This window comes from Montipora foliosa, chromosome 5 (genome assembly GCF_036669935.1).
Source record: "Montipora foliosa isolate CH-2021 chromosome 5, ASM3666993v2, whole genome shotgun sequence".
Lineage (NCBI taxonomy): Eukaryota > Metazoa > Cnidaria > Anthozoa > Scleractinia > Acroporidae > Montipora > Montipora foliosa.
The window spans coordinates 39,739,715-39,755,976 of NC_090873.1; the positions used below are offsets into that span (position 1 = coordinate 39,739,715).

General features: G+C 38.7%; 1 protein-coding gene across 1 annotated transcript; it reads left to right on the forward strand.

The window, feature by feature from the left end:
• The first annotated feature begins 3,959 nt into the window (after positions 1-3,959).
• LOC138004168 (uromodulin-like) lies at positions 3,960-14,643 on the forward strand. The gene is made up of 6 exons (XM_068850596.1): positions 3,960-4,202; positions 5,355-5,477; positions 7,966-8,088; positions 12,481-12,603; positions 13,746-13,862; positions 14,282-14,643. Exons 1-6 carry the CDS (start codon positions 4,049-4,051, stop codon positions 14,641-14,643), a joined length of 1,002 nt encoding a protein of 333 aa, XP_068706697.1. The 5' UTR covers positions 3,960-4,048.
• Positions 14,644-16,262: the final 1,619 nt, after the last annotated feature.

Sequence of the window (16,262 nt, forward strand, 5' to 3'; positions counted from 1 at the left end):
GGGAGGTATTTCCGACAGCGATAAAACACAGGAAAAGAAAAACCATAAACATCCTAAAATATTTCAGTGATTATGCTTTCTTTTTTACCAATCACAGGGAAAAGAGAGTTTAGTTTTAGTTTTAGTTTTGTGATGCCTGATTGGTCACATTCACTAACATTCCTATAACAGATTTACCTGAAGTGAACCCAGAATTTGTCGACAATAGTTTTAACTAGTTTTTTTTTCCTTCTATCGTATTCCCGCTCAAGGTGTGTGACAGGTTCAGAATAATCAATTGCAGATACCATTGAAAAAGAGGAGAGGACTCCATCTTCGTGTGAGAATAGCGCATCAACCCCCTTCCTTCTTACATACAAGATATAGAAAACTCAGTTGCATCTGGTTGAGTTTTGAGAGCTGAACGAAAGTACTTTACAGGCGAATGCAAGTTTTCATAACTAACCGGGGCTTGAAAATTTCTCCTTGAGGTCGAGAAAATTGAGCTAAATGTATTCAAAACATCATCCTACCTACTAATTTGGACTTGTACTCAAGATCAAGGGAAAATGTTTAGCCTAATTGTCTCAGCATTAGTTTATAATGATGATTGTAATAGTTATTTTTGATTTTATAGATGATTGTCGGGAACTTGTCTTCCCATGGTTTTTTTTCTTCGCACACAAACTGCTGGTGAAACATAACATTACGACTATCCAAGTCCACGATTTAGAAGAATGCAAGTGGCGATGCTATCAATACCCTGATTGCGTTAGTGTTAATATTCATACCCACGAAAATGACAAGGGACTTTACAGATGTGAGCTGAACAACGCCACTCATCTTAGACATGGTCTAGAGTTTCTGGACACAGTGGATTACTTTTATCATGGAGCAGACGTAAGGCTGAAAATTGAATTGATCCTTTTGTTTGCTCTTCCTAATCTCAGTTAGAATTTCCTTTTGTACTAGTTCTCGTCCTTCCACTCACAACTGAATGCTAACGTATTCCTCTTCGCGTTTCAATTCTCAAAAACATGGTTTCCATACAATCGCCAGCCCTAGGATCGATCGCCCCGATCGCACGAAACAGTGTACAGGCGAATTTATGAAAACAATAGCGGAAAGAGGCGACTGCGGGGATACTGATCACCCGGATAGAACTCCGCTCTATCCAAGCGATCAAAACGATGGAGTGAAATCTGGACACAGCAAATGGCACGAATTTTCCGGTCGCCTATACACTGTTTCGTCCGATCGGGGCGATCCGGGCGATTATATGGAAACCAGCTGGGCTCAATTCTACGTTGTTTGTGTTTGCGTTAGCATTGTTCCGTTTGTGTTTGTCCTCGGTTTCTGTGCTCTAGTTTGCGTTAATGTACGTAATTATGTACTCGTTCGTGTTCATGTTCCTGTTCATATTACAGTGGATTTTGTAAGAACTAGAGTGAAAGACGCTAGAACGTACAGAACGTAAATTCACAAACACTGAAAAATCATGCACATGCACACAGAGTACCAACGCGAACAATGTTAACATACATCGAGTGACCTTTACCGCGTAAGTAAACAGATCTGAATACTAGCATGGTGGTGGGCAAATTAACAAGGTTACTACCCCAAAAACAAAGTATCCGTTTGTGACGATAGAAGGACACCTTGCCAGCTTGATCCTATATTTTTAGAGATTACGATTTCATCACCTACAATGACCGATAACGTAACAGCTGGAACCCACTACCTTGAGACTCCATACGTTTTATACCTTTAAATCCTCTTATGATTGGCTATTGTGAACACATCCGTAAAAATCCCCTGGGATGTGCTTCTAAAAATAAAAAGTTACAAGACAGGGTTGACGGCTAATATAGAAGATGGAGGATGCGGGTAATGGGTTTTAGATAACAGTAAGCCCGCCATATATAAGAAAAAAATCATTTGTAAGCCAGCGTTGTTTTTGTCTTTGTTTAAAGAGTGCCTGTGATAAGGTAGGTTCCTGTGACAACGGAGGTGTTTGTCAATCTGGGTATACAGACAAAGGATATCGCTGTGTTTGTCCTCCAGGATGGAAGTTTGCCTATTGTCAACAAGGTATCCCTTGATTCGTCTTTTTTATCCTCATATTGTGTAACTGTTGCTTTCACTGCTACTACCTCTGTTTCCAACTAAATAAGTATGGTACGTGATGGTAACTATAGGATGACATGGTTAAAAAACTCCGGCTTTGATATATTTGTAATCTTGTCCTCAAATCATGGCTTTTTATTTCTCTGACATATGCACATTTATCTACTCTAATCGTAGATATCGACGAATGCGTCTCACGAATGCACAATTGCTGTAAAGATGCAGTGTGTAACAACACCAAAGGATCGTATACTTGCTCATGTAAACCAGGATACTTTGGTGATGGATCCAATTGTACCGGCGAGAAAACGAAACATTTTATCAAGGATTAGTTTGTCTTCGATAATGCAATCTACGGTACTGTGCTAATTGAAAACATAGTGTATAGGTTGGTGCAGAACTATTGATGGTATACTTTACGGACTTTGTTTTCAGATATTGATGAGTGTTAGGTTGGAAATCACACCTGCGGCTCTGACGCTGAGTGCATCAACACCAATGGTTCATATAATTGCTCTTGTAAGGCAGGGTATGTTGGAGACGGACGAAACTGCTCAGGTCAGATTTCTCTTGCATATGTTACTTTAATTATTTAAGGTTACGACTAAACGCTATTTCCATTGCAAAGCACGCTGACGTCAGTAAAGTGGAGTAATAATTAAGCCCTCCTGGAAGACGTAGAATGATACTTTAAAGCTAAGTTTGCATCCTAAGCTGTAAAACGATTGGTTCATCTAGAAAATAAAATGTGATACGCACATAAAGTAGGACTCATAACGGTTTTGGAAGCCATCTTGAGGGGTAGGCAAAGGTGTCCAGTATAACAGTGTTTCTATGGAAATCTGCGTTAAAATGACTTGAGAAAACCTTGAATGTAGAAACAATTGAGAAGGGTAAACTAACCAAACCTAACCAAAGGATTTTACCGACGAAACTTCAGTATCCGACCTGCACTAGAATTTTCCAGGCGAAATTTGAAATTAATATATTAGTCTGTATTTTTTTTCAAATCCTCAATTTTTTTTCAGTAAAAGCTTTGGTTAGCAACTAAAGTTTACCATTCCCAAATGTTCTGCATTCTAGCTTTTCTCAAGTTACTTTGACAAAGATTCCCATTCCAGGCCTATCCTGTTTTCACTCATCGTCGATGACGTAAATTTTTACGTAATGCTGAGAGCTTTGAAAGCTCTTACCAGCAAGCTCATTATACGTGTTTGTTTTCTTTTTGCATCAGCTTGTAGATCAAAATCGAAATTCCGTTGAAAGCAAAATAGTTCCAATTTATTGAAACAGACACAAAAACCAAATATTCATCCCAATTGTACTGCGTTGGCGTTTACAGCTAGTGCTTTCGACCGATGACATTGATAGGAAAAGGGTGTATAAAAGGACCAATAAATTGATGTGTACTCGTTTACCTCGCCACCTTGCGGCTCGGTAAATATTCACCACTAGCCATCTCCTCGGTGAATATTTAATGTAGTATACACTAAAACAACGAGATAATATAGCTAAATAATTTGAAGAATATTCATTTTCTTTAAAACAATTAATTTCTTCGTCTGTCATCTCGACAAAATGGCTCGCGGGAATTTAAGAAAATCGCTTAGGAGATTATCGCGTTAAAATAACCTCAAGGCCAACCAATCAGGGCAGATAATTTTGAATAATCTCCCATGTAATTGAACGAAAGTAATTTATTAATTCTAATCGCAGATATTGACGAGTGTGTCACACCAATGCACAATTGCTGTAGAAATGCATTGTGTAACAACACTAAAGGATCGTATACTTGCTCGTGTAAACCAGGACACTTTGATGATGGAAACAATTGTACCCGTGAGAAAATGGAAAGTTATATCATGAATCAGTATATCTTCGATAATGCAATCTACGTTTTATTGCTAATTAAAAACTCAGTGTATAGGTTGGCGTAGAACTTATGATGGTGTACTTACTAACTTCGCTCTCAGATATTGAGGAGTGTTTGACTGGAAATCACACCTGCAGCTCTGACGCTAACTGCATCAACACCAATGGTTCATATAATTGCTCTTGCAAAGCAGGGTTTGTTGGAGACGGACGAAACTGCTCAGGTCAGGTTTCTCTTGCATATATTACTTTCATCTTTTACAAACAAATACCTTCATTGCAGAGCGAAGACGTCAGAGGGTTGGCGTAATGCGTAACTAAGCCTTGCTGGAAGACAGAATAATACTCCAAGCTCACGTCTGCATTCTGAGCTCAAAAATAGTGGTTCATCTAGAAAATAAAATGGGAGAGGCAGATAAAATCCTACTATGTCTTAGCAAAACTTTCTCCCATCGTCGATTATGTAAATTTTACGCCATGATAAGAGCCTTGAGGCCTCTTACCGGCGTACATATTAATCATACATAATTGGTAAATTTTTCCATCACCTGGTAGATCAGAACCGGATAACAAACATCTAAGCAAAATACAAAAATTTGGTTTTATCAACGGAGTTGATAATGTAAATTGGCCACCGTACAGAGATTCTAAAAGCTGACGTTTCGAGCGTTAGCCCTTCGTCTAAGCAAAATGTTTCAAATTTATTGAAACACGCCAAAAAGCCAAATATCCATCCCATTTGTACTGCGTTGGCGACGATAGCTAGTGCTTTTGACCGATGACTTAGAAGTTATCAAAATGGTACATAAAAGGACTAATTAACTGATGCGTAAATCTATTAACCGTAAGGCTTCTCGGCTCGGTAAATATCCGCCAGTTGCATCCTCCAATTAGTTTAATATTTGTTTTAGTACACACTAAAAGGTGAGATAATATGGCACAAAAAGATAACTTTAACTCGTTTATTCCTGCAACGATTGCGTTATTTTCGGGCGCAAATCCCGCGCGACCCGAGTTCCTCGGGGGATCGTATTCGGAGTCTGAGTAGCCAATCGGTGCGCGCCCTCGACGCTCTCCGCTGTTTTATATAATAAGGGCATTTATTTACCCTTTTCGAAGACATTGACGAGTGTGTCTCACAAATGCACAATTGCTTTAAAGATGCAGTGTGTAACAACATCAAAGGATCGCATAGTTCCTTGTGTAAACCAGGATACTTCGGTGATGGATACAATTGTACCAGGAAGAAAACCAAGAATTCTATCGCGGATTAGTTTGTCTTCGATAATGCCATCTACGGTACTTTGTTAATTGAAAACGTAGTGTATAGGTTGGTGCAGAACTATTGATGTTGTATTTACTGACCTTGTTCTCAGAGATTGATGAGTGTTTGGTTGGAAATCACACCTGCACTTCTGATGCTGAGTGCATCAACACCAATGGTTCATATCATTGCTCTTGTAAGGCAGGGTATTTTGGAGACGGACGAAACTGCTCAGGTCAGATTCTCTTGCATATGTTACTTTAATTATTCAAGGTTACTACTAAACGCTACCTACATTGCAAAGCACGATGACGTCAGTAGAGTGGAGTAATGCAAAACTAAGCCTTGCTGGAAGACCTAGAATAATACTTTAAACCTACGTTTGCATCCTAAGCTGTAAAAAGAGTGGTTGATCTAGAAAATACAATGTGACTGGCACATAAAATATGCCTCATTACAGTTTGGAAGCCATCTTGACGGGTAGGCAAACGTGTCCGAAATAACAGTGTTTTTATGGGAATCTGCGTTAAAATGACTTGAGAAAACCTTGAATGTAGAAAAATTTAAAAATGGTAAACTTTAGTTGCTAACCAAAGGATTTTACTGACGAAACTTGAGGATCCTAACTGCACTAGGATTTTCCCTGGCCAGCGAAATTTTGAATTAATATCTCTTTTTTCAGTAAAATCCATTGATTAGCAACTTATTAATTATATAGCTGGTGGTTAATCCGCAATTGTCAGCATAGGTATTATTTGGAAAGAAGCAGACTAACAACAATTTTTATAAAAGTGACGACACATTTGAAATTAAATTTGCAAGACATGTTTCGGTCGTGCAACGACCATCTTCAGTTGAAAGTAGAATTAATTTGAAGTTACATTTGAATTTATAATGTGCTAAACAAAGATAAATAACAACGTGAAATAAATTGGGAATCTAACAAAATAGCCGAAGGTAACAAAAAAGAGTGTACAATGGAACATGTTGATTAGAACGAGAGAGTTACATTAACATGATATAATTGCTTATTTAAAGAAGGTTTCTCCCAGGAAATATGTAACGCTTCTTTTATCTTGACCTGGAATTTTGTGGTCGCACGGTCTATAACTTCAAAACATTCCGCAGAGCAGGAGTTACGGCATGCCTCGGATTGTTGAAGGTGTTTAAAGATATGTGAGGTCCTGTCCCTGTTTAAGTGTTCGCGAATGCGTGTCGAGAGGTGTCGGCTAGTTTCGCCGACATAGCAAGAATTACAGCTTGCACAGGTAAACTTGTAGACAACATTCGAACAGAGTTCAACAGGCACAGGGTCCTTCACACTAAACATGTTACGGATCTTAAAGGAAGAAAAGGCATCTAGATTGTTACAATAACGTTTAAGTAATTTACGTAATCTGTTTTGTGCTACAATAGAGAAGGGCCCAACATAAGGTAATTTGAAAAAATGTGTAGGATTAGAGGGAGGACTAGCAGGTGTGTTCGAAAGGGTCTGAGTTTTTGTAATATACTGCTTAATGACTCTCTCAACGATATGACTGGGAAAAAGGTTTTTACGTAAGATTAATAACAATTTCTTGATATCCTCATGGAAGCCTACCCACCTGTTGTTGATCTTGTACGTTCTGTCAACTAGTGCTTTAAACACTTTTACTTTTGTTCGTGAAATCAATGAATTGCCTTTATCGGAAAAGTTCATGGTTTCCTTTGATGTCGAAAGTTTGTTTTACAAACATACCCTTGGAGCAATGTGTCAACCTGGCAGTTGACTATATCTCCAAGGGCAACCGTGATCTCCAGCTAACTAAAACTGAACTCAGAAATCTTTTTAATTTTGCCACTGCTCAAACACATTTCCTGTTTAAGGGTTCGTTTTTTGATCAAATTGATGGGCTGGCAATGGGCTCTCCCCTTGCCCCGGTGTTGGCTAATGTTTTCATGGGTCACCAAAATGAAGAAGTTTCGGATGAGGACTCCTCTGATGAGACGTGTGTCTGTCAATACTTGATCGGGGCGTTCAGCAACGCGCCCTAAGGCTGTTTTGAGTTATAATCACACAAGTTGACGGTACTCTCTACAGGGTCAAAAAAAGGAGACGGAATGTTTTGGCAGTAATTGTGAACTCTTAACTTGGAAAATTTCGTAACCTATTTACATACAGGTCTAGCTTTGACTTCAAGTCTGTGAACATAGTCATTGGCATTAGTTTTGGAGCATCGTATTTCCCTTGAGAATTTAGTAAAGAGAAACCTTATTTGGTGTCTTGTAATGTTTTCAGAATAGTTTTTTTTAGTGTTAGTTTGAGGCAGTTGGAAACTCTGCCCAGAAACTTGTGAACGCAATCACAGGCACTGCACGAGTTAACAGAGACAAGTCGTTTCGTTATTATTTACAACGTCTTACTTTGTCATATGAAAACGTTATATTGATTTTTATGATCTTTTCACTGTTTTGTGCGGTTTCCCGACATCATTTAGGCTATGTTTGTATAGATTACTCACCAATAACTAGTGCAAGGTACTTGTTACAATGGATTGGCTGTGGAAGAGGCTACGAGTTAAATTGAAAGTTGCATTGTAATAGCAGTTAACTTTGACAAGACAAGTTGTATCTTTGATTAGTATATCTGCAATAATGCAATCTACGGTTTATTACTAATTAAAAATTAGTGTATAGGTTCGGTGTAGAACTTTTGATGGTGTACTTACTGACTTTGTTCTCAGACATTGAGGAGTGTTCAATTGGAAATCACACCTGCAGCTCTGACGCTGAGTGCATAAACACCAATGGATCATATAATTGCTCTTGTAAGGCAGGGTTTGTTGGAGACGGACGAAACTGTTCAGGTCAGGTTTCTCTTGGATATATTACTTTTATTATTTAAGGTTACAACTGATAACGTTAGAGGAGTGGGGTAATGCATAATGACTAAGCCTGGTTGAATAGAATAATTCTCTCCCTAAACCCACGCTTGCGTAAAAATAGTGGTTCATCTAAAGTGATAGGCATCCTGTTATGATTCAGCAATTTTCGATGACCTAATTTTACGTCATGCTGTGAGCCTTTTGGGTTCTTAGCAGCGCATTAATCATGCTGCATCAGCTTGTGATAATTAACGAGTTTTCCCTAAGCTCGTTTTGGATATGAGATGGTACATATCCTACGAAACGAGAAAATCCGAGCGAAATCGAAAAAAAGTGATGAAAATGCGATGTTCTGTAAGACCTTGTCAGACTGACGCAGGCTCATCACAAAAAAACATTTCTTGCCTTTTCGCGTTCTTCTAAACGTCAGAATTGATCCGAACCTTCCACAAACAACAACCCCCCCCCCCCCCTTTTTTTCTTTTTTTTTTTTTTTTATTGCTTTACTGAGAGAGAAATTTCGCTTTCGGGCGAAAATATTTTGTAATATAAGGTCAAACTGTAAACCAATCAGAGCACGAGAAATTCATTAAAACTCTTTTTCCTAGTCGTACCTGGAAAGCGCATACTCATGACTCGTTCTTGTCTTGCTTACGGAACCCGCGCCCGCAGTGCGCGCGGCAGTCAAAACTGTGCTATCCTGTCAATCGAAATGACGTTGTTGTCGATCTACCCTGTCGAGAGGACGCCACCAAAGTCTTTTTTCGCGAAGTCAACACAAATAAATACATTATCAATGCAGTTTTGACTTCTTCTTACACTTGAGTCGAAAATAACGGACTGAATTCGTCATAAAATAGTTAGAAAGGCACAAATAACAGCCAAAGCACAACAGCTGACGTTCGAATCGCCACTCGCCGGTAACCCAGTTTTGGCGCCAAAGTTTGTTGGCAAAAAAGTTGCCACAAAATCTTTTAAATGGGTTTCTGGTCCTTTAACTGCGAACCTATTGACGTGAATAGGTCGCTCGCTGAATTCTGATTGGTCAATTTAAATTTCAGTAGCTCCCGTGGTATGCACGGTGTAGGATTCGTAGAGGGCCGCCATTTCCATCGATCGCTGTGAAATTTGGCGGGTTTACTGGAAGATATGGCCCCAGTTTTTCTGAAAATCTCGGCTTTGTAGCTTTCATTACGCTTACATGACAGGCGTTCTACCTCAGGCAATTTGAGCCTATCGCGGAGCGGTTTTATTAAAGTGTTCAGCCAAAAAAATAACACTACAGGCATCGGAAAGGATAAAGAAAAGGATTCTAGTTCATTGGTTGGAATTTCAAGCCTCGAAATAACTGAAAAGGTTAGAGTATTTTCGCAGCCGTAAATTTGCATAAGTTCTCATCGCATAGAGTTGTGTTTTCACTCAAAACATTTGCTTCTTTTCGCTCCAAGTCTTACATATTTACCTTGATTACATGTCCAGCGAATTGTTTTATCCTTTGGAATACATTTTCCGTCGAAAAAGTGGTAATTTGGGTGATTTTTGGCCAACAGAGGCCAATTATTCGTAATCTGTCTCGTTTCCGTTAGCAATTGTCATATTACACGTGCCTGATCAATTTTCCGTCAAATTTATGTCCAAGAAAGCAGATAAAATAAGGAAGATTTTTATTTTACATCCAAAAATTCGTAATCAACGTTAAAATGACCAAATTCGTGTGGAAAACTGATTTTTGTGTTGGTTTTTTTAAAATTTTTATCCTTTATATTTTCTTCTTACAAAATGTTTTAGTTCTCTGTAAAGAAGTTATATGTTTTTGAAAAGCTTATTTTCTTTGCTTTAAAATGATGTATTGCTTTCTCCCTAACTTTAATTTAAATCCTTTTTGAGAGAACAAAAATAATGCGATGGCTGATTTCTCTATTGATGTTAAGAAAATCAAGCCGTTTTCTTGTTTTTGTCAAAATACATGTGTCAAGAATTCTACGATTGAAGGTTATAATAGTATTATTAATTCCTGAAGTTTTGTAATTATATTATCTTTAAACGCTGGAGTAATACCTTTTATATAAAATAGCTACTTTGTCACTACTTGGGTCACCTACTGCGTTAGTTATATGAACTATTTAGGTGTCCCAGGCTGTAGATTTCGTAGTATAACAGTACTATATTATGACCAAATGTATTATAATATTGAACCTGTATTCGAGTTTAACAGGGAAAGTCCTTTGTGCGTTGAAGCAATGATGAATAATGAATAACCCACAATAATTTGAAAAGAATAATGAATAATTCGAACAAAACACACAATGCGCATTCTACATACATGGCTCAACCTGTGGCAATCGTAGAAGAAAACCACTACCAGTCTCTACGACAAGATTAGGAAAATATACAAAACTTTGAATCAAGATGCAACACTACTCAACTGCATCGATCAGAAATATCCAAGGAAATAATGTGTTCACCAGAAATGCAAGTTGAGGCCCCGGACTGGTTTATACCATGTACGAAAAATTAAGGTCATGGACAGAATTAGTAACTTTGTTGGCGAGGTTCGTACAATTTTGGACTCTGAATTGAACTCTAACCTTCTCTCAAAAAATGCAGCTAGGTAGATGACTTGGCTTGGCTACTCCAGGTTAATGGTTTTTGTGACAGAGCGTATGGCGCAGCAATTTTTCTTCGTGGAGAATTACAATGGAAGCTAAAAGTGCGCCCCTGTCGTGACGAATTTGTTCGTTACCCCATTGAAAAAGCCAAAGCTCATTGATTGTTCAAAAATTACAAGGATGTTTTACACTAATTATCATCTTGTCACAGTGCACTTCGCAAGCACCCGCAAATGAATTTTCCGTGTGAGTTCCTCGACTGTCCTGTCTTTGATGAGGACCAACGTATATCACTACAACTTAATCCTCTCGTATCAGTAAAGGAAAGGAAAGGAGCTTAATTTAATTGTCTAATCTTCTAGCGCTGGAGCACTAGCTTGCGTAGCTGCCGGTTCTGTTATTGCGGAACGCAAGAGAACTCGAGCGGCGAAGCCGCTTGAAGTTCTTCCTTTCCCCCTCCCCATCCTTCTTGCGTCGCTGGAAATCTCTCGCGCTCCAAAAAGAATCGCCAGCTACGCAGGCTACTGGAGCACTGATTGGGGACACTGTAAGTTGAAATTAAAAAAGCAACGCAAATCAAATCAAATGTTGGTTTTTGAGGAGACGGGAAAGCCGGAATACCCGGAGAAAAACCTCTCGTTGTAGAGTAGAGAACCAACAAGTTCAACCCACTTATGACGCCGAGTCTAGGAATCGAACCCGGACCACTTGGTGGAAGGCAAGTGCTCTCACCACTGCGCCATCCCTGCACCTCCAAGAGTAAGAGTAACAGTAACAGAGATCCGCTCCATGAGATCGACCAGCTTATCTGATCTCGCTGACACACTCGCCAGAGGAAACGAGGCCAAAGGGCCCAGCTTTTGAGTTGAAGACTAAAATACTAACAGGGAACAAGCCGAATTCTTAAAGGAAAGGAAAATCTCTGAGATAACATGCCGCGAAACATGAAAAGCCATCACAGATGTTTAAAGCTGTGAAACGCAAAGCAGCAACAGCAGTTGCTAACGCCTTATTAGAGAAAGTCCTGTAAGAAGACAACATACCCTCTTTTTCAGCAATTACTAAGAGCCTTTTCATTTCTCGGAAAATCAAAAAAAAAAAAAAAAAAAAAAAAAAGAAAAAAGAAAAAAAAGGAAAAGAAAACGTAGAAGGAAACTACAGTCATAGCATAGTAATTCTTCAACATGATTAATCGGTAGAAACTTAACTAACGCAGTTTATGCTCAAAGCTACAATAGTTAGCCATGATTAAAAAGAAATAGTAGAAAATGATTGAAAAGCCAATTGCTTAAGATTAGGGTCAAGGGAATTAAAGAGAGTTGCGATTCAATAAACAAATACATGTGCGCTTACCAGAATTAGTTCTGGGATACATTAAGATCGAATGCACAAGCTTTGGTATGCAGACCAATTGAACGAGTAGAAGACACAAAGTTACCGTGAACGTGCACTTAACTTGAAGCAAAGGGGAGCATCAGGGCAATGAGAATACCAGATAATAAAAAAAAGCTTTCTCAGTTTGATTAAGTCAAAGCCTGGTAACCATTCGTGCATGATAAATGAACTAGCAGATGGTTGCGAGCAGTCGGCGTCAAGAATTATACGAGCAGCGCATGTATCTATTTGAGGTGCGGGTTGTAGATGAAAGGCAGAAGTACCTCGACTCTACTGGAAAAAGAAAATAGTATTACTTATATGTAGAAGAGAGGGAAAGAAAAAACATCTCCTTTTGTACATATTTGATGCTGTTGTATCTGTTTGATAGACATCAATGAATGCAACGCATCTCCCTCGCCCTGTCATGTCAAAGCTAAATGCAAAAATAATCAAGGATCTTATTTGTGCTCATGTGAGGCTGGATATACAGGCGATGGAAAAGCATGTACTGGTAAGATTGTCATTGTTGGTAACATATCTTATAGGCATATTAATCTATACATTACACCTGTAAAATGGGTAAACTGTAATACATTTCTTTTATTTTGCCATAGGGTTTTGCCCTAACCCCACAAAGCTTTCCCATTTCATTTTCTCATTGTAAACAGTTCGAGAGTCACCCCTTCAAATTTCTTTTTTTCATTCTCAGCTTATCATTATCAATCTTTATCATCTCATTATCTTCATGCTCATGTATGTTCTTTCTCCTCCTCCCCTATCCCGCTTCCGCATCGTCATCATCATCATCGACGACATCAGTAAGATTTCTATTCAATTTTTTTTCTCTCTCTCTCTCTCTCTCTTTTCTGGTTCGTTTAATTTCGATATTTATCTTGTTCCATAAGATGCGCCCCCGCTCGTTGTTCCTTTGTCTTCGAATATCTAAAATACGAACAATCTAATTTTCAGACGGAATATTTCTTATTGCACGATTTAGTTTGTAGTATCGCGGAATATTTTTACGAGTCTCGCTGTAGTTTGGCGAGCCCGTAGGTGGGCAGGCAAGTTAAAAAAAATAACATTTTCCCCCAGGATCCGGAAATTATTAGTACAAAAAAAAAAATTCCGACGGATTCTGGCCAAAAACATGTATGCCTAGGGAGGGTCTGTGCAGGTAAGACTATCACAGATTAACTTTGAATTGAATTCGAAAGGAAAAAAAAACTAAAATAGTGAGCAGCACTCTGCGCACTGTAACTGTAAACCTTGTTTATTCTCCGACGCGTTTAGAGTTAGCGGCTATTCAGGCGATGGAAAACGAAATTCGGATAAGTAACTGGCATACAACTTGAAACTTGCAACAAAGCTTCTACCCAGAAGCATTGAAGGGACATGAGATAATGTTAAAATGAAAAAAAACTTAGGGTAAACGTTTTGTTTACTTAATATCTGATTTGATTAAAACGTTCCCATCGGCTACAATGCGCCATAAACTTCAATAATAATAATAATAATAATAATAATAATAATAATAATAATAATAATAATAATAATAATAATAATAATAATAATAATAATAATAATAATAATAATAATAACAATTACCCTTACTGTAACGGATAAGCGCGACAGTTTTGGATGACATCTCCACAGATATTGATGAGTGTACCAGTGGGCTACATAGCTGCCACAGTTTTGGGGCTACTTGTACAAATACTGTTGGATCCTACAGTTGTTCGTGTGAAAGGAATTGCATCCATTCTGCATCAGGTATCATTTGCCATAAGCTTGCATTACCCAAACAAGACAGTGGCAAAACAATGGTTTTCCCTTGTTTCCGAAGCTCTAAGTACTAATTGCCCTTAGCGCGCTGTTTCAACCAAGCTCGTGAAGATGCTTTTAGACAGAGTCATGTGTGCACGCGCCTTGTTATCCCTTTTTGCCTTTCGTAAAGATCCTATGAGTTTGATAAAATGGTATTTTTTGGAGAGAAACCTACTCACTGTTGCCTTCAAGCGGGTTCGGAATTATACATTTATGTTTTTGTTCATTTGTTTAAGATTTAAGGAAATAGATAAGTTAAACTGACACTTTATATCCTTCTACCAAAAAGGCCCTGTATACCCAAAGAACAAACTAAATCAAAGGCGTTTCGTTTCAGGATATATAAGTTTCTGTTTCTTTCTCAGAATGCCGGAATTACAACACTTTGAGCAGGTTTGACAGAAAGGTAACTTATTATAACAGCTACCACGTGCACTGTGATAAGGAAATTGGCCAGGCGTGGTTTCGATTTCAAGGTGCAGCAGGTACAAGAATGCCAACTTTATGTCCACCAACGCATCGCTGTAATACTCATGCACCAGGTTGGCTATCTGGAGGGCATCCAAGTGTCGCTGACGGTCAAGTAAACAAGACAGTATGCTTCCACTGGACCAGTGACTGCTGCCTTTGGTCGACTACTATTAAAGTCAGAAACTGCGGTTCTTTCTATGTTTATTACCTTAATAGTACACCGACATGTCAACTCCGCTATTGCGGAACTAACTAAAACAAGACTAGACTTGTGACATTCATCAAGTTGCGCGGTAGATCATGGTGGCCGGACGTGTTTCATTGACATCCACTTAGTTTTGCACAGTAGACGCTTCTCCGACATGTACTCTTTTCAAATTATAGTATAAATCTTCTAGAGTAAGAAATGCGCCTTTGCAAACGATAATGCGCGCAAAGAAAAATAAGAGAGGGTTTCGTGACTCGGTAGAAGAAGAGACAAGTACTTCGAAAAGGACGGCCAATATGGCCGCCGACAATGGTCCAAGAATTGAAGAATCTATACACAAGATAAACGAACAAGAACAGCCAAGCCTCCTCGAAATCAAGCAGTTATTGTTGGATATTCAGATCCAAATAGCGGCGGTACTCACCGAAAATCTAAAACTCAGGAAGGAAATTGAAGAATTAAAAGACTCCGCAAATTTTAATGAGAAGGAACTCAATGATCTGAAAGACTTCTTGCTAAAGACGAAGAACGAAAACAAGACCTTAAAAGATTTTCTGGAGGAAACGAGGAGAGAGCTGAAAGCGGTGAAAGATGACTTTAGAGAGCAGAAGGAAGAAACTGAACAATTGTGATCTGCTTTCGACGATTTGGAACAATACAAGCGAAAGAACTCGCTAGAAATACACGTAATACCACAAAATGCATACTCGGATACGGATACGGCAGTCATTAAAGTGGCCGAAGCTTTGAACATAACTGTAGAGCCCGAGGACATCGAGATTTCTCACAAGCTGAGGAGGGGCACGGCTATTATAGTTAAATTTTGCAGTCACAAGGTAAAGTCCAAAATTTACAAGGAACGCGCTAAATTAAAGCATGTTAAAATCTCGGATCTTTTTCCAAGTTACGCTTCCACTGGACAACAGCACCGAATTTTTGTTAATGAGAACCTTACAGCTTACAGGAGAAGGATGGTCGGAAAAGCCAACAAGCGAAGGCAGGAAGGAACTCTTACTAGTGTTTGGACGTTGGACGGTAAGATGTACATTAAAACCTCGCCTGAAGGCGCCCCCGTAAGAATATTTTCTGAAGAAGACCTAGATAACTTATAACTGTTTTGGAATGTTTCACGGCTGGTGGAGAGCGTCTCTACAATTTGCAAAGCAACTGAGAGCTACGAACTTTTCTCGCAACAAATTATCTTTTAACCCTTTTATCAGTTTTAGTATATGTCTTTCTGTTGGTATACACAAGGTTCTTTGCTCCCTTTCAGTTTATCTGTGATGCACTTTATTCTTTATTATTACAGTCGTTTGTACGCTTTACTTTGCACTAAATGGGTATTCTACATTTCAGAGACACATATCGGAATAATTTACCGTCTCATTACCCTTGGGGTGAAAACTGTTAAATTGCTCTCTCGTCTGAATAATAACAAAAGGAATGAAACTTAGAATCGGTTCAATAAACGCTAGGGGTTTAGGAGACAAGACTAAGCGACAGGAATTCTTTAACTGGCCTCGAAAGAAGCAGTTATCGATTTATTTCATCCAAGAAGCTCACTATACGGAAAACAATATGCATGATTGGCGGGCCGAATGGGGGTACCAAGCCCTTTTCAGTTGTGGCACTAGTAAAAAGGCAGGTGTTATTATATTGTTTAACAA